This window comes from Balaenoptera borealis (genome assembly GCF_965194805.1).
Source record: "Balaenoptera borealis genome assembly, chromosome: 5".
Taxonomy (NCBI): Eukaryota; Metazoa; Chordata; class Mammalia; order Artiodactyla; family Balaenopteridae; genus Balaenoptera; species Balaenoptera borealis.
In genome coordinates, this window is record NC_138862.1 from 94459080 (window position 1) to 94478539 (window position 19460).

Sequence of the window (19460 nt, forward strand, 5' to 3'; positions counted from 1 at the left end):
TTTCGGACATGAGAAGCTTCTGAATAAAAGAAAATACTCGTGTATGACATGGAGTTTAATATAAAAGGGATATAAAAGGGATTTAATATAAAAGAAAGAAATTAATATTCACAAGAGTCACTGCAGTGCAGAGGTAATCTACGGCTGAGAGGTTAGCAGGTGAAGATGGAGAACGCCAGTGTGGGATGGCTCCCGCGTCCCCCTGGTCGTCCGTGAAAGCCCATGCCAGGCTCTCAAATGGCTTCAGTCTTAGGCATTAGAGTAAGTACACGTTCAAAGGTACAGGCGATGTGAAGAATCTGTTTGTAAACCAAGCGTGATCCCAGGTTGCAAATAGCATTTATAAATAAAATATTATGCAGCTCTTCTTGTTGACAGAAATGGATAGGGTTTAAAAAAAAAAAAAAAGATAATGCTTCAGAAGATTAGAAGATTGAGAGAAATGGACAGGAGTGATAATGTGAATGTTTATCGCTATTTATCAGAAATTAAATATGTCCAAGCCACTACTGTCTGAAGCTTTACAAATGGTAAATCACAACTTCCATGTTTGGTAGGTAGCGTGGCATCAAATGATTTTGAGATATTATAATTTATGGCATGTTCCCTCTTTTAATAAAATCTAATTTAAAGTACACAGGATTACTGAGACATAACCGCTTTACTTGGAAAGCCAACTTACTTTTTAATAATTTAAAGTTAGCTTCATGCAAAATCTCCTACTAAAACATGGTCCTAATGGAAATGGATAATCTCTCTCGACACTTTGTAGGCCTACTGTCATCAGTAATCTGGTCAAACACAGGCAGCAGGGACACCTGTGGCCAAGGCCTCGTCCTGGTCAGCTACTGCTGCCAGGCTACTTGTGGGGTGCTACACAGAGCGGGGTTCAAAAGGTCTAGGAGTTGGCTGGTCTACAAGATCTGAGGTATGGTGCCCAGGAGCACCCTGACTCTGCATCCTGGGGGGTGACCGACGGGCAGCATGGGAGCAGTCGGGAGCAGAACCTCCCTAAGGTGAGCACTTGAGCTCCTGTTCTCCCGGGGAAGCAACAAAAACTTCACCCCAACTAGAGAAAGAGGTGAGAGGAGGCTGGAAGCCCACACCCTTGATCATCCTGGAGCAGCCCTAGCCACTGGACGACTGACCTCATTGGACATGAAGCCCCAGCGTGTTCTGGACTAACTTGCTACTGCCAGTGTCCACAAGCCAAAAAGGGCAGATTTTCAGGGTTCCCCGACTTGTTTCCATTTCATAATCTTGGGCACGCCCAAATGATTTTTTCTACCACACACACTGAGTTCATTCAAGGACAAGGTTAATCTTTACTAGAATGTGAAGAAATCTTGGAATACAAACCGACTGTGTGTTAACAGAGCTCAAGGTGCTCACTTTGGCAGGGAGTGAGGCATTACAAACCCAGCTGCTTCCTTTTTCAGCTGTGCCCCTCTTCTCGCTCAAATGAGTTCACAGTTCTCGCTGATCTGCCATCATCTTGCACCTAAGACCTAGCCTGAGAGCACCCATTCACCACCGTGGGCACTGAGACAAATGGAACTGTTTTCCACCCAGGGTCCAGGGTGCTTGTCCTCCGAGTCTGGTTAAAAGCGCTCGATTTGCCAGCAGCTGAATCATGTACACAGCGTATATCAGATTCCTTCCCCAGTCCTGAGGTCCCCTGCTTCGCCTCTATCACCTCTCTTACCACTGAACAAAAATACACTGCATATTATCTACATCCGGGACCCACTGGGTCAGCTTAACTTCCATCCCTCCAGGCAGCCCTCTCCCTGATGCCTCTGCAACTCTATTCACCACAGAGTTCACCAGGCCTAGTCTGGATGTGTCATTTATCCGATCCTTGGTGAACAAGTGCTTCTTTTCAGTTCTAGATTCACACAGTGAAGCGGGGGCACCACCTTCGGGGGCGAATCGCAGCCTTACCACACTCAGAAGGCTACACACTCCACCCACATCTGTCCCTGCTCCATCCTCATCCTCACTCCCTTTGTAGAAGGGTCATACATTTGGTTACCACTCCTAATAATAATCAGAGTCTGAATGTTCTTTTAGGTCCTACAAAGTTCCTGCTACACTCTGAAGAATGTCAGCTTTTTGCCAGACTGTGAAAGGACCCAACCTTAGAAAGGCAGGGGTGAGAGAAGGAAGCGTGGGGGAGTGTGTAAAATGCAACCCATGTGGCTACACAGCAGACAGTGACTCACCCTTGGAAACATTTTTCATGATGAGTTAATATAAACTTCAGGGACAAAGATACTCTCAAACATTATTTCACTCTTTAAAATGAAATTTGGGGATAAATGATAAATAAAAGGTTGAAAATACTTTAAGGAATATATTCTCTATTTTCTCATTTTATCTTCTGCCCTTTTACTACCTACTTGAATATTTTTCTTTCTCATCTAGTTTAAAATTTTAAATCAGCTCTTAAATAAGATTATAAATATATTAATTATCCCCTCAAAAAAGGGGGGAGGGAGCACTTTGCTGACCTCCTGTGAGTCACCCAAAGGAAGAGGACACATGTAGCGCAACAATGAGGCAGAGACATTAATTGGCAGGAAAGCAGTTTTTCTCATGGGTTCCCTTTCCTTATCACTGAGGGAACAGGCAGTAATCTCTCCCATCTGTTTAGTGAGAAGGGCCGGGTTTGTGCACCGCTGAGTCACACCCCGTCGGCTAGCGAGCCGCGCTGGCCACAGGGCCTGAGTCCCATCCTACCACTGCATCTCTGGGGCACATCTGTCTTCCTTCCCCTCTTCCCAGAACACTCAGAGGAGAGCAAGGGTAGGAAAAGAGTTATGTTGTACTTTCAAAGTCCATGCCCTTGCATATAACAGTCTTAGGGCATAGTACCTAAAACACTGTATGTGCTACACAAAGATAAAGGGAAAACGATGAATGGACTAGGAGAGTCAGGAGAACCTTTTATGTCACATGGTGACGATTCTAAAGATGTCCAAACATTCTTTGATTCTCCATCCAGTGAGGAGCAAAGCCTACGACCCTTTCCCTTGAATGTGCATGGGCTCGTGACTCTCTTGTAACTGACAGATGGAGTGGAAATGAAGTTGTGTGACTACCAGGGTGAGGTCTGAAAAGATGACGAAGTTTCTGTCTTTTCCCCGGAATGCTCACTTTTGCAATTCTGACTCCCCTGAGGCTGCCATGCTGTGAGGGAGCCTGAGACGAGGTCCCACCGAAGCCAGCGGTGACCACTAGATTTGTGAGTGAGGGCCCCACCAGAAGGTTCCAGCTCCCAGCCAACGAGCCCTCCCAGCTGAACCGCCAGAAATTGTGGAACACAGGCTAGCTACTCCTCCAGTGCCCTGTCCAAATTCCCAACCCAGAATCCATGAGATAAGAAAGTGACTGTTTTCAGGCATTAAGTTTTGAGGTAATTTGTTATGCAATATTACAGTCATCTATTTTGATGTCCATAGATGTCTATAATATGAAGTTTTTCAGTAAACTTTTATAAATTCCTCCTGTACTATAAACAGCCAGGAGGCAAGGGAGCAGAAGTGTGCATGCTCGTACTCAAAACCAATGTTTAAAGTATGCCTGGATAAAGGCTTCTATTTTCTACATGCACTTAGCACATGCTTTTTCCCTCAAAGCGTCCAACAAAGTAAGGCCTCTCTGAATAGATCTTAAAAATTATTTCTGTAGAAGCTAAAAATGTAACAAGATTCCTATATGATAAAGATCAACCAAAATTGTTAATCAATGGCAATGCAGTTACTTCATTTTACAGAGTGACATTTTAGAGAATTAAGATTTTTAATAATGCTAACCCCAAAGTTGTAGAGAACCCTGGGAATATTTTTAAATACAGACATGCAAAAGTCTTTGGGGCACAGTTTAGGTGTTCCATAGCCTAAAGCCTCAGGAGTGAGCAAATTAAATAACCTTTCAAAGAACCTTCGCATATAATCGTGTTTCTACCTCTGTTTGGTATCTGTTTATGACACATAATGGAATAAAGTTCCAGTGGACAAATCAATTTACAGATAGGTCTGCTTATTTGAAAAATGGAATCTAAGTATATAAAAAGTATTTATTTCATAACATGCCAACTAATTTTTAAAGTTAAAATATGTTTAAAAGTAGTTGTTAATTTGTAAAACTATGTAACTGAAAACAAACAAAAAAATTTTTTTCAAATCTGTTTTCCTTCTTTATAAACTTAGTATCTTCATAACGTTGTCCTCACCACTTGGGAAGATGAATCCTTAAAATGGGTTTGTTTCCTGCTAAGGAACTTAACACATCTATGGCCAATTCTATACATACAACTCACACATACTCCAACTAATTCAGGCCACAGTATTTTCTTGCCAGGAGTAATTCTGTAGACTGAGGTTGCTGTGGTTTCTCTGGCTGACATTTCCAATTCCCCTGGACTGCACTAACAATCTTGGAAGCTGGTATTTCCAACATTGGTACTACGAGATGAAGTTGGCTGATATTTTCAACTGCCTTCAGATTAATAGATTGGAAGTGATCCTTCCTGCTCCTCTTCCTGGCACAAGAAAATGAGAACGGCCAACACCAGGGTGCCCTGTGGTCATGGGACATGTACTCTTCCTGATGTTTTCTTGATCTATTGACCTCCTTCTCCTACAGGTTCTTTCACAGCCATGCCTGTTGCCTTCCCAAGCTGCTCTTACCATGTGTGATAACTGCCTGCTAAATAAATAACATGCATTTGGTTGTCAGCTGTCATGTGCTCGTGGCCCATGGCTGCTGGATCCAGACATGGCCGAGCGATTCTGGGCTAGGCACTCTCTGTAACAGCATAGTTCAACCTGTCAGAAACATCAACAATAAATCAAATAAAAAATAAGGCTGCACTGGCCAACTGAACTACTGCCAGGCTCGAAGATTTAGTCTGCTAGTACATCTATATTTAGAAGTTGTACCAGCGTTGGCCGACCCTAGGCAACATCAAAGATAAATGTTGGCTTGAGATATAAAAGCATGTATGTGTTCAGCATAGCCATATATAAGAAGGGGTTCAAAACAGGGAGGTGGGGACACTCCACATCTGGGTGGGTTCCAAAGTTCTTTGCACCAAACCTCACTCTCCCCTCAGTGATGCCTCTTTCATTTAACTGACCACTCTGGCACAGAGGAATTTTCAAAGGTAAGAAAAGGGGGTAGCGTAGTTTGTGGCTGCATGTTACTAAATAAATACTGCATGCATTTTATCCCCTGGCACACTAGTTTTTTATATTAGTGGGAGAGGCTTGGCTATCTGAAATAGCCAAGGATGTTCCTCTGGTTTAAAACAAACAAACATAATGTTCTTATATATCTCTCCATATACGGAGGTTCACCTGAGGTCGAGTGCTCTGATAGGATCAATGTGTTGAGACTATCCCAGTGAAGGGAAGGGGGTGATTTTAGAGCAGGCTGCCTATAGAAGGGATGAACCAAGGGACGGATGGGCTCAGTTCACCCACCTAGCCAAGGCCCAAGGCGGCCATCCTCTAGCTGGCAACCAACAAGCAGGACAAATGAGTTGATAAATTAGGCGCCAAGGACCAAGATGCGCATATGTAATATAGCCTCAGCTGGAAGCTCCCCACAAAGTCTGCTGCCCTAATACATAATAACCCCCATTTGTCATAACACACGACAAATGGTAAAAAGCACGGAGAATCTGCTTCCGGTGTGCAGATGTCTGGGGTCCCTAAAAGAGAGGGCTCCTTTTAACTCAGCTCTGTCTTTGATACCTGTGGACTTCTCTGAGTTATTAAATCCTTCCTTGCCTAGTTTCCTTCCATAGGGGCTAGAGTGGAGGAAGCTGCTCCCTGGGACCTCAGAAACCATCCTGTGACGTGGGGTGGTAAAGATCTGTGATGTGGCAAAACACTGTCGTTCTGCCAGGTCACTGATTTAGCCCTTATGTAAAATACGGCTTTTGATGGACAAATGACAGACGAACCTGGGACCCCACTCTCCAATCTCCAAGAGGGCACTCCCCGAGAATGGGCAAAGAGCTCGTGGGCCTGGGCAAGCGGCACCATCCCCTGACTTTCAACCAGGCATCGGCGAGGGGCTGGGGAGTAGGCACTGGCCTTCCCAGTCTTCTCCACTGAACAACAGGCTCTGCAGCCTCGGGCAGCAGGGCTCCTCAGAGACGGCGTCAGCTGCACTCTCGGCGAGGCTCTCCTCACCCGCTCCATGAGGCCAGGAAGTCACTCTGCTTGCCAATGCTACGGTTCTTCCAAGAAGGGCTGTCTAACCAGAAAAGCCACGTGCAAATTCACTCGTGCCAAGGAGCCTTTTGAAAGATTATCAATCTAACTAACGCCTAAGTGAAACAGGAATCTGATTAATAAAGCAGGAGCCAAGCACCTCCTACGGGGCAAGCTCTTTCCCTGCATGAGCTAGGCTGGCTGCTCCGGAACTAGATGCCCACAAAGTGACAGTCTGGGGCCTGCCGCCTACTCTAGGTTCCTGCAGTGGAGCTGCTGAGCCCAGGCCAGGCTGCCTGATGGTTCCCCACGGGCTTCTGGGCGCTACCTGCTGCCGGCCTTTTCTGTTCAAGTTCAAAACATACTCCCCTTGATTTCTGCAGTATTTATGTCATTCTTGGTCTGCTGTGCTCTACAGTTGTGTTCACTCATTAGTCACCGGGAAAGTCAAAGGTGACATCCCTTTTTGGGCTAGCTGAGTCACATGTGAGGGAGAGTCTCGGGAACTCCACTAGTCACATTCCCACAAAGCGATTTTTCTGGTTCTTTCGTATATTCCCAACATGTCATGTCTGGAAGCAAAGCTAATGGCAAATTAGCATCTATATATAGCACTAACATCCGTCTTTATTTAGTTCAAACCAGAGCTATTAACCTCAGGGCTCCTGCATAAGTTCCTGACAGAAAAATGTCATATTCCTTTCATACACTCCTTCTGTATTGTTGACTTTTCCTACCCCAGATCTTAACATCAATGTGCTTAGGTGGTCTGAAATACTCATTACACAGGATCTGTCATTGTCCAAGTTGTCTCATTCAATTTTAACCTACCTGTGAGATAACAGACGTTATTTTTCAAGTGGAGAAGCTGAGACTTGGGGGTTAAATTATTTGTTTGACTAGTTAGAGACAAAGCAGAAACAATCCAGTTCTCTTTGGGTGAACACCATGTCACTGAACACATCAGCATGAATCCACGCCACGTGTTCACAGTGAGATCTTAAGAGACCTGCGTTTGTGCTGAGGAACTAGCTGCTAATAGCACCAGTTAGCATTTCTGTAGAGCACGCGTTAAAACAATATCTAAGAGTAGAACTCACACTACCACTTATCTGAGTCACCCCAACAAAGGGACGTGGCCAGGAAAGCCCACACCTTTCCAAGTTATGAAAACTGATCTGTCTCAGGAGAAAACTGAAACTGATGGCTATAGCTGAAAAGCCAGTGACACCTGTGTGTTCCATTTTTAGTCGCTCATTACCATCTCGTAGTCACAGTTACTTCCTGCAGTGATGGAAAAATTAAGGGAGTGGCTAGGCACAATTACTCACGGAGAAAAGTAGGCATCCAGCCCTCTTGCAGAACTATTAGTGAGTTAATTCCCAAGTGAAGTCTGTGAACAGTGATGTGACATTATTGACAATGAATTTAGGAGAGAGGCTGTATCAGCTTCCCCCCCATGCTTCACGGTTCTGTTTTCTGTTCCCCATTAGGGCCACACCTGCCTTCAGAGACCAGCAGGCGGTTAGCTCTTGATTTTAAGGTCAAATCAGCACAGCATCCCCAGTCGTAGGAGAAATAAAGGCCAGGTACTCACTGGCCTCTCTGCTTCTGCTCCTTCATTCGTGAAGTTCTTTTTCTAGAAACTTGACAGTAGGACTTGAGGTCCTGTGCTCTTAGTTTACTAACACCTTCAGAATTTTACACTAATTATTTTATTGGAATGGTGATTAAAAATTTGAGCAAAAGAGGGACTGTCCTGGTGGTCCAGTGGTAAAGAATCCGCCGCCTTCCAATGCAGGCGACGCAGGTTCGACCCCTGGTCGGGGAACTAAGATCCCGCATGCCACAGGGTGACTAAGACCGCGCGCCACAACTACTGAGCCCGCGCCTCAACTAGAGAAAGCAAACCTGCACGCTACAACTAGAGAGAAGCCTGCACGCCACAACGAAGAGCCCGCGTGCCCAATGAAGATCCCGTGTACCGCAACTAAGACCTGACGCAGCCAAAAAAATAAAAAATAAATGAAATAAATGTTTTAAAAAAAATTGAGCAAAAGAATAAATTCTGGGAACTCTAGCCAGGGCTGATATAATAAAAATATGGGATGAGACATTCGTGGTGGCATGTATGTAGATGGGGTCACCTCACCCCAAGCTGTGATTCTCAGACCAGGTGCCACAGCAGGAATGGGGCAGGGTGAGACTCCTGAACAAAAGCTTCTTCGAGACTGAACAATACCTGCTTCCCTCTCAGGCGGGGATCTGCTCCTTTGTGCACCCACCCACCTTTCTGCCCTTTAAGCTTGTTTCTACAGCCCCCTGGGTGCCATAGAGGCCGTGAGGGCATGGCTGGGAGAGGCGAGCTCTGGCTTTGGAGAGGGTTGGGCGTGGGGGAACTCCAGCTGAACCCCCCTCCTGTTCTCCTGCCCCACCGTACTCCACCAGGGCATGGTCTGGAAAGAGACGTGTACCAGGTGCACCTGGCTCAGACACCACCAGCAGAAGGTTTTGGAGGGAGAGCCAGAGCCTCACGTGCTCTCACTTTCTGCAGGTCAGATGTTGTTCTCTGTACATTTGATTTTCTTCCTTGAAGAATATTAAGCCACAGGACATAAAAGGATTCCTGTGTTGGCAAAAGGCCTATAGTCAATTAGCCTGGAATTTCCAGGAAAGCTCACCAGAGCTGACACCAGCAGGAAGGGAATATAAAGAGGAAAGGGGAAGACAGAAGAATTAGGATGGAAGTGAGGGCAAGATGGAAGGAGAGCAAGGACGGGAAAGGCAGGAGAAGGCCCAAAATAAACAACTTCACATTCTGTGGTCATTCGTCCATAGTGGGTCCTACTGAGTACAAATGATCATCAGAGGAGCTTCTCCATTTCATGTGAGGCTGTAGCATGTTTCCTCCCAGCATCATGCCAGCACACTTTCAAGTCAAATTCAAAGGTAAGGTGGCCAACAATTGAGTCACCATTACCATTTCCTGCAGCACCTGGGTTTTTCTTGAGGTTTCCCACTGACCTTACTTAACTTATGAAGCCATGGTCCAAGGCAGAGAAGCAGCAAAAAACACAGGGCACACACACACACACACACACACACACACACACACACACACACACACACACTCACCAGTGCGCTGAGAAGATATGGAGAGGAAAAAAGCTCTTTACTGGGTAAACTCTATCTCGATAATAAAACCTCAACCACAAGGACCATAGGGGGTGGTTTCACTTTCCAATCAAGCCGCCTTAACATGAAATCCACCTAATCTGTAAAATATACTGGTTAAGTCTGAGATTTCACCAATCTGTACATAGGAACTACTCACAAGGATCCTAAGAACAATAGATCATTGTCTTTGGTAACTTGGAACTCTAGCTGTTCAGATGCAACCCAGATGGGAAAATATGCTTCTGCAAAAAGCAGAAGATAAAGAGCCCCCTTTCCACATCAAAATTTCATCATGAGAATTTCATCCATTTTCATTTTACATTTGGTTAAAATATTTTTCCCACACTTGACAAGTGGCTTTTTGCCTAAGCCTGTGTTCTGAATCTTTCAGTGCCCCTAAATTTAAGTCACAAAGACTAGTTAACTTGCATTACTCTCCAAAGTCAACATTTCCTATTCTTAAAATCCTTAGTCTGTTTCCTTGATCACAGAAAGAGAATAAAACACAGGTAAATGAATGAACGGAATTAAGATATACAAGAATAGTATCATTGCTTTTTAGAAACAGAAGATTTCTGCATCCCGTGTTCCTGCCTGAGATTCTGTGCAGTGTTAGTGAGGCCAGGAAAGCATTGGGTCACCATTCAGCAGAGAGTGGCCTACAGTGTAAGAAGACTTCACCATGGATACCATCCAAGGCCTCTGGTGACAGAAACAGCAAAGGGGGCACCCCTTCTAGGATGGTCTAGCAGGTAGGGTGCTCGCAGGTGGGTGAGACCTCCAGGTGCTGTCATCTCCCCTGCCCTGCTCCCACAGAGAAACAAACTAGGCTTCCCAGGCTGCAGTGCGTTTTACCTTATGGAAACCATCTATGCAGGCTGGCCCTGGGCAGTCAAGATAACAAAGAAGTCAATTCTTGGTCAGATACTAGGGTCTCCACAATAGATAAGATCCTATCTTTTCTTTCAGTAGCATTCCTTGCAAATAAGTCAAATAAATATATTTTAATGCACAATTCACTACACTTCAGTCCGTCTTCATTTTCCACAGTCAATAACTATTGGTTTAAATTTTTCTCTACTTACATTATTTTTTCCATGTGTTTAGCATATCTTCAAAAAAGAATAAAATGGCATTTGTTCAGCAATTTCATTTTTAAAAGGTGTTTTAGATGGATGAACATAAAAATATGATTACCTCATCCCATTCTAAAAGGTAGTTGGTGATTTTTGAACCGTTGTCAATTGGTGCCTAAAAAAATAAATAAATAAAATGAGATTAGAGAAAGTTGTTCACAGACAAAAGTTATAAGCTCTCCACTTGGTTCAAATACAATGTCCATCCTAGTACTGTACTCTCCCTGCAGGGGGATAACCCTGGATACCTCCTGCATTTGCTTCTTCAAACATTATCACAAAACCAATTTTAATACAACTCAACTAGTAGAGAGAGCCCCACTATTAATAAATCGTACCCCACAAACAGCCAAGCCTGCCTTCCCCACCACCTCTACCTTTACACCCACATGGTGCCTTACTTCCTCCTCCGGGGATAAAACTTTTAAGAGGCATGTTAAGTTCAAGGCTGGAGGAGAAAAAAGACAGGGGAGAAACAGAGGCACTGCTTGGGGTCTGATAAGGTAAAGCTGACCCACCTAGGTTCAAGAGTCTAAAGTCCATATTTTTGTAACTTCCCCCATACAGTTTTTGTTGTTGTTTTAAGAGTTTAAGATTAGAAAGCCTTCTGTGGCATTAAGGTTGCCCTTTTTTTAAAAATGAGAAAAACCGGGATCTCCTGGATAGATTACCAGGGGCAATTAGCCCTCAGCATATTAGCAAAAAGCAAATCATCATTTGCTTTCCTCCTAAAAGCATACTGAGATCTGCTTTACTGAGAAAGCAGGCTTTGGACAATGGGAAGAGAAGTAAAGAACTCTGGAGAAAAGAGTGCTTTGTAGGGTCAGAGCTGCCAGAAGGGGGTGCTACTGTGGAGTCCCTCACAGCACTAAGATAGTAAGACCATGTCTCCCAAGCACAAACGCACCTGGGCCTGGCTCTTCGCAGGAGAGAGCCAGGGCCCCATAGAATGTGGTGACCTGCCCCCAGCAAAGGCAGCCAGGTCACCAGAGCTACACTGAAGCCCCTCTCGGCTGTTTGTCACGAGTGGTCTGATGTAAGTTGCTTAATATCAATGCTTGGTTTCTTATTCCAAGAATGGATGGGTGTGATAAGGAATTGGGAGAATATATGTAAATCACTTACTAAACTGCCCCGGTGTTACAGGAAGCAGTCAGTAAACAGTAGCTGTTGCATTATTAGTGTTAATAATAAATGTATTAACATCGAGGGCTCAGTAAATATTAGTTAATTAATAAAGAAACTCTTCGCCCTGGCCTTTCCTTCCTTCCTTCTTCTGAGTCATATAATCTTAGAGTTCCAAGCCCCAATTACGGGTGAGTGCTGTATGTTCTACTAAACTGCAATTTCAGGCTTTTGTGGGCTCGATTTGGGAGAAAGGATAGGGTTACATTTAAAGTTCTAAATAACGGACAAAATCAAGGTTTTAGCTGAGAACCCATTTCTAAGGTAAGAACTACATTTATGATGCTCATATATTCCTTTCTGATGTCCTGCCCCACCACCGAGTCCCTGATTCCTTGAGGGTGGGGACACAGCCCCTGGTGTTTGTGTTGCCCTATCTCCTGGCGCTAACAGGATGACGTTAGAGGGCCCTGAGCTCTCTCAGTGTCTTGGTGGCTTCAAGGACAGATGGGCAGCCAGAGCATGGTCGCCCTCTCCTTGTACCCCCAACTGGAGCACCGTTATTGGAAAATCTGTTCTAAGAACACGAAAACTGAACTGAATCCAGAACTTTCAAGTTTGCGCGTAACTGAATGGAACAATAATATGCTTCTGATTTACAATCAAATAAAGGGAGAAAGAAATTGTGAAACATTTTCCTCCTAGTAAGAAATCTTTTTCTTGAAGTTGCTGGTCTGCCTGAGGCCTGAATTTCATCCAGGTTTTAAGCAGAGTATGTATCAGTGATTCCCAACTTTAGGTTTATAAGACCCCAGGGTCCCTCTGGTAATCTTTAAGATTTCTTATACTTTTCCAAACAAAATGGATTTTAATTCTTTCCTTAAGATATATTTATATACGTATATGTATAAATACAGAACACATTTTAAAATGGACGTATATGCTCCAAGGACTTAAAACAATGATGACCAGTTGGGTGTTAAAACTCTGAAAAGGTGGGGAATCACTGACCTGGATTATCCCTGGAAGCCAGGAAGGAAAATAAAATAGTTCAGATTCTACAACTTTGCCTTTGTCCAAATAACACACTCAATGTTGGCCACTGGCTATGAGAGGGGTCTACAGAAGCCCATGCTTTGTTGCTAACCACTGCTCTCAACTGCTTTCATCAACTTCCAAGATAAATTTGACCCTCTGGTCTAAGAACAAAAGGACAAAGTATTTGTTCACCAATAAGGAATCTCCCTAGTCATCTTATTTGAACATCAGTGTTTCCCCCCAATACCACAAATCTTTATTATCTCTACCTCTATAAATTTTACATTTTGAACTATATTTTAAAGTATGAATATACAGAAATAATTACTATAGAGATTGATAACATAATCTACTATTTTCTTACAAACACACAACTGTGACTGATAAGCCAATGATATACTAGTTTAAGGACCTCTCTTTGACAAGAGTTATTTGTAGCCAAAAAGTTGTATTTCATGAGAACTACTACCTGATTCAGATGTTAAAAAAAATAATTAGTAATCCTAACTGACCTACGGCCTAATTAGTCAAAATTAATGAAACCTTAATGTAGTTTAGAACACTAAACATTCTAGGCAGTTTTAAATATTAAACATTGCAGAGTCACCACTGAAAGAAGCCAACGGACCCCATAAACCTACTTTATCTCTAAATCTTTCTTCACAAAAACTTTTTACTCAAGTCCTCAAATGTCTGTTGAAATGAATTAAACCATTAGAAAGTGATGACATTTAGGTATCTTAAGTATTCATATCACTTATAAAGTATTGCTCATGACCCTGCAAAGAAAGCTAACACTTGATTTCACAGTTCCCTCTCCCATTGTTTTGCCCAATTTTTATAGAGATGGCAACTTTTGATATCATTATAATTTGTTTCACATAGTCACTATGCAGAAAATGAAACACCACCACCAAACTGGAATACTGCTAAATAAATGTTTCAAATGGCTACAGACTTCAGAATATTCCCGCCACTTGGCGCTACCCACCTTCCACTGCAAGGTTAGTGAACTTTTGCTCCTGTGTGCCAGCTTAGGTGGGAAAGGACACTCGGGTGCACAGCTGTGGGTGGTGAAGCTAACCGGCTCAGAGCAGGATCCCTTTACGGAATTGTACATAGCATATACCCTGAAAACAGACAGACAAATACAGTCAGTGGCAGAGGCCCATCACAGAAGACCGGGGTTTTTATCTCAGCTTTGCCCCAGGACTTTCCACAGAGGAACAGAATTTCTTATGTAGTACACACCATGACCCTTATTCTTATTTACTGGTCTTGTCCTGACCTAACTATGGTCAGCATTTTCAGGGGAAAATCATCCCAGCAGGCGATGTGACTCAATGCATTCTCTCCTCCCACTAACTGTCAGAGCCACCCAGCCCCATGTAAGACGGGCAGAGTCTACTGACTGGAGAAGAATATGCTCAACGAGGAAATACCCTTTTTCCCCAAAATGGCCTCCAAATATGTATTCTAAAATCCATCAAGCCACTCTCTGGTTGACTTTGTCTGGAAAAAGGCTAAAAGTACAGATGAGGGTTGGGTCAAAGGAGACAAGAAGCAGTGATGAGTCCACAAACCGAGAGGGAGAGGTAGAAGTACAAACAACAAAGTAGATATCATCTTTGAACTGTTTATAATACTGCAGATATTTAGGTAGAGATAAGCACATTTCACACACAGAAACAGGCTTGCTGCTGCCAAATGCATCTCTCTTCTAATTCATTAAAAACACGGTTCAGGTACAGTTTACCCATGTGAACATCTAACTCTTACACCTGGAGCCAAGATTAAGGATGGGCATTCTGCACATTAAAATGCCTGGCTCGATACTCAACATATGGACCTGATTTCTCCAAAGAAGCTGTGAAAAAAAAGCATATAACACACTATTATAAAACTACATTCCTTTCAAATAGCATAAAATAGGATTATGCTGATTTTTACCATCTTCTTTTCTACTTTTTCATTTTTTAAATATTGGGCATTAAAAAAAAAAACGTGAAAACATACTCTTTTAAAAAGACAACAAAGAATCCTTTGCTGCCTAAAAAAGATGCATGGATTAAGCTATTCAGAATTTGTAAATACATCAAGTCCTTAACTCTTAACAACTCTTTATGAGCTGCCATTAAAGACAGAAGAACACTCAGACTAGAGAGGTGAAGTAAATTTCCCAAAGCTACACAGCTAGAAAGTCGGATCAATTGTACTCAGTCATGGAGATCTAACTGCTATACTGTATTCCCTACTGTCCTATTCATCCTGCAATCCACTTCCCCTCACTCTGCCCAATGAATAAATAACAGCTACAGATAACATTATGGAAAATAGGACCTAACTGAGGAGAAAGGATTTTAAAAATCATACACCTAAAGTCCACCACAAAAAATTTATAGAGGCCATGCAAGTCAAAAGTACTAACAGACATGCCTACCTTCCATTCTAACAGGTAAAATACATATTTACTGGATATTTGACTTGTTTGCCTTAGGGGAGGACACCATGATATTTGATCCAAACAAAAGATACCTCTCATTAGGATGCTCTTCACACAACCTGATGACAGAAATGCTCCTTTTTGCATTCACTGTAAGTAGGCACATGATAACAGAAAATGAAACAGGAGACTTGGCAAAATCATTTCCATGTATCAGGACAGGTTTACTGGGAGTAAGTTACTTAAAAATGAATCACAGAATGTTCCAGACATGGGCAGGGTTCCAGCCTGAACTTTAACAGATCAGCTGAATTCTCTAACTGATGGCTTATCGATTGTATTTTGCCCAAAATACGTGTGGGGGGAGGGAAGGAATACAGTGTTTTAAAATATTACCGCCACCTACGAATTAAAGGATGTAGGCAACAATCACCAAAAAAGAGACAAGCAGACATTATGCACTCCTAATGAGAGACCATGCCACTATCTATAAAATCCCTGCCAGAAAAATTGAACCTGTATCTGATTAAGCCTCTTCACTGCTTTATAGGAAACATGGAGAGAACATTATTAAGCAACACTACAGGATGCAATCAGGCTAATTCACAGTGTGGAAAAGTCTACAGGACAACAACAAAAAAATTTATTCCAACAAATAAATTGCAAGAAGAGAAAAAAAGGATAGAGGGAAAACCTATAGCTTAAAAGAAATTTAAGAGCTATAAGCCAAACACAATACTCAAACCACGTCTGAATTCCAATTACAACAAACTGAAGAAATAAACCCTTCATTTTTAGGACAGTTGAGGAAATGGGAACAGTGTCTGGATTTTAAAGACATGAAGGAATTTACCATTTTTGTTTATTTTGGATGGGCACGGGGTGTGTGATGACGGTAATGTGGTTCACAGGTGAAATAATATGATGTCTGGACTTTACTTCAAAATAACTGTTGGGGGAGGGGTAGGAGAAGGCACCAAGGGAATAAAAAGTTGGGTGGTGGGTATATGAGAGTTCATTAAATTACTGTCTACTTTTGACTATAACTGAAATCTTCAGAAACAAAAAGTTAAAAATTAAGCCAATGCTGAAAAAAATGGAGATCTCTCGTTTAAAAAAATGAACCTCTGGCTTCTCTTAAAAACCAGAAGTTGTAGCAACACTGAGCTGCAGACCTGAATGACAGGAATTAAATGAAACTGAGAGCAGCTCCCCCTTTAGATGGGCAGGTGCTGTCCAGTTCAGAGCCCCCACCACTCCCTACTGCTCCCCGGAACTGAGATTGCTTTTTCGCTGCCTTTTACCCAATCCTCTTTACCCACTTCCGTTCCCAGGAGGTATCTCATGTTGCGGTCACTAGGCATTTGCTTATGAATTCAGACTATACTCAGATAGACCAAGTCCTAAACATCCACAAAAACAGTCAGCACCTAAGATCCATGTGGGTAATAGAGCAGAGGAAAGGAGGGAGGGGAAGAGCCTGCCAAGGACAAGCAGACCGCAGTTAGTTATCCGGGGGGAGCTGGACTCAGCCAAGTTCGTTCTTTCTTTTCAATGAGATTCTTGGAGTCACAAATCCATACTTATCGGGCTAGAGAAACACGAGAGAAGGAGGCTCCTGACAGCCAGGTTGGGAGGATGACAGTAGGAATGAAGGAACCTGATGGCACAAGTAAAAATGTGAGGTACTTGAGGATGGACAGTTGTACGGGCTGGCAGGAGTTAGTTCCCTTGTCTTTAAACTCAGAGAATGTTATAGTTTGTCTAAATGAGGAGTCAACGCTCTGCACTTGTAAAAAGTCTGTCTGCAAAGGAAACAAGATCTATTTTACGCGGCAATATAAATGTGCTGCACTCAGTACCTAAAACTTGACATGACATCTAAGTACCTCATGATTACATCTGTCAATTCAAATTGTTCAGTAAATAGATAGCAACTAATAACTGTAGTAACTACCTGCTCCGCTTTTACCAGTAATTTTCACAGAAAAGTCTCTGTAAATGACATTACATTTTCAAGAATGTTGCAATCATGTTTCTCACATGATGGTGATGTGTTTTCTCTAAATACCACAATGTGACAGGAAGATCTGTGGAGTAGGACCAGTGTCCTAAGTTAAATATATCAGCAAACAATTCAGTTCTTTTAGCATTTATACCAGCAACGAGGAATACACTTTTCTAAGGATATAACTAATCTTGTGTTGGGTTTGCACATTTGTTTCAGTTTAAGTACCAACTAAATGTGTATGGAACAGGTGCTCCAAAAATTTCAGAAATCTGCCTCCCCCTTCCTCCAGCACGTCTGTAACATACCAGGAGCTGCAATTTCTAGTCAATAACACCTATTTCGTGGATGGACTTAGAGTCTGTCATGCAGAGTGAAATAAGTCAGAAAGAGAAAAACAAATACCATATGCTAACACATATATATGGAATCAAAAAAAAAAAAAATGGTTCTGAGGAACCTAGGGGCAGGACAGGAATAAAGACGCAGACGTAGAGAATGGACTTGAGGACACGGGGAGGGAGAAGGGTAAGCTGGGATGAAGTGAGAGAGTAGCATTGAAATATACACACTACCAAATGTAAAATAGATAGCTAGTGGGAAGCAGCCGCATAGCACAGGGAGATCAGCTCTGTGCTTTGTGACCACCTAGAGGGGTGGGATAGGCAGGGTGGGAGGGAGACACAAGAGGGAGGATATATGGGGATAGATGTATATGTATACCTGATTCACTTTGTTATACAGCAGAAACTAACACACCATTGTAAAGCAATTATACTCCAATAAAGATTTTAAAAAAAATAAATTAAATAACACCTACTTCATAACCCCACACTGAGCTGGTCAACCACATATTTTTGGAAATGCTTCATCACATAATTTTTCTGGGAAATGTTATTACATGGTATCATCTCTGGGCAACCTCTTTGCCAAATTGTTTATGACAATGACTGCAAAACGGCCTCAAATTCTGCATCGAAATTGCTATCCATTCCAACACTCAAATTCCTGATTATCCTATCATTGATAAAAATATAAATTCTTGACTCCCACAGTAAAATGATTGTTTCAATGTCACTATTAATTATAAAACTACCAATTAAAAGAGGAATATGCTTTTCTTTGTATATGTATAAATAAATGAATATATAAATGTTTGTGATTGTAAAGTTACATACTTATGCATAAGTATTACAAAATAGAATGTTATTTATTTGTATGTATGTATGTATTGGATTTTTCTCATTCCTCTTTCTTCCTCAACACACACACACACAGGGGAGATTCTGCATTGGTGGCGTCATTCCATAACACAATACCCTATATGGAAACACTGAATAAATACACTTTGACAGTTACAAATTGATTCCTTTTAAACATTCAACCAACATTAAACCAAAAAAAGCAATCTGTGTAAGAAATGGGTAACTAATATAAAAGTGATGACTTTAATAAAAGTAACCCAGGACCCAACACCTAAATTTTTTACATCAACATAATAGAGGAATTACTGAGGAATTACTTTCTTCAATCACTAGGAGAAAAAATAAGAAAGTGGTCAGATAGATGTGGAGCAATGACACGAAAATACATAGCAAAAAGTGAGGAAAATAATCTTTAAAACCTGAAATGTCTCAGGATACAATTTTCAATGTGGAATTTGGACTAAAGGGCATAGCACGCGCCAATCTGAACAGCTACAGACACATAACCTCTAGCACCATCTCAAGGATGCCACTGGTCTCTTAATAAATTATTCCCAGTAACAGTGAGGTGATGGCAAGTAGAATTCAAGAGCTCTTCTTGCCTAGGAACTGCTGCCAAGCACTACAGTTCAATAACAGAACTCCGCGACTGAGAGGCTGCTACTTTAAAAAATGGTTGTGTATCTGACTGGTGAACGCAGACAATACTCACTAACATGAGGGAGGAAAAAACTGAAAATGAGAAAAAGAATTCCATAAAGATATCAAGCAAGCAATGTGAAGGGGATGCAATCAGAACAGCAAAACCAAAAGCAACAAGAAAGGAGCCCTAGGTGAGATGCCAGTACCTGACCTGAGAAAGAAACCTTTCACTCTACGGAAGAGTGATTTGAACAGAGACTTCTGCAGGCCTTTGTCAAAAGGTGCACTATTAACAACTAGAAGGAGAATACAGCCTGCTTGGCACTGCTAAAAGAAACATCTGTTTTCATCATTGGCTCTCCAGACTTCCTATAAGGCGACACTTTCTAAATTGGTAATGTACAAATAAATGAAAATGGTAATAAATATAATTGTTCATTTTGCAGCTGTACAGTAATG

General features: G+C 42.2%; 1 protein-coding gene across 4 annotated transcripts in view; it reads right to left on the reverse strand.

Moving 5' to 3' along the window:
• The window catches only part of FNDC3B (fibronectin type III domain containing 3B), a 350826-nt gene that overhangs the window by 63845 nt on the left and 267521 nt on the right, over nt 1–19460 (reverse strand). For all 4 annotated transcript variants that reach the window (XM_082393898.1, XM_082393896.1, XM_082393895.1 and 1 more), the window contains 2 exons: nt 13695–13833; nt 10602–10655 (listed from right to left, as the gene is read on the reverse strand). In XM_082393898.1, the coding sequence (XP_082250024.1) occupies nt 10602–10655; nt 13695–13833 (193 nt within the window). The remainder of the gene's footprint in view (nt 1–10601; nt 10656–13694; nt 13834–19460) is intronic.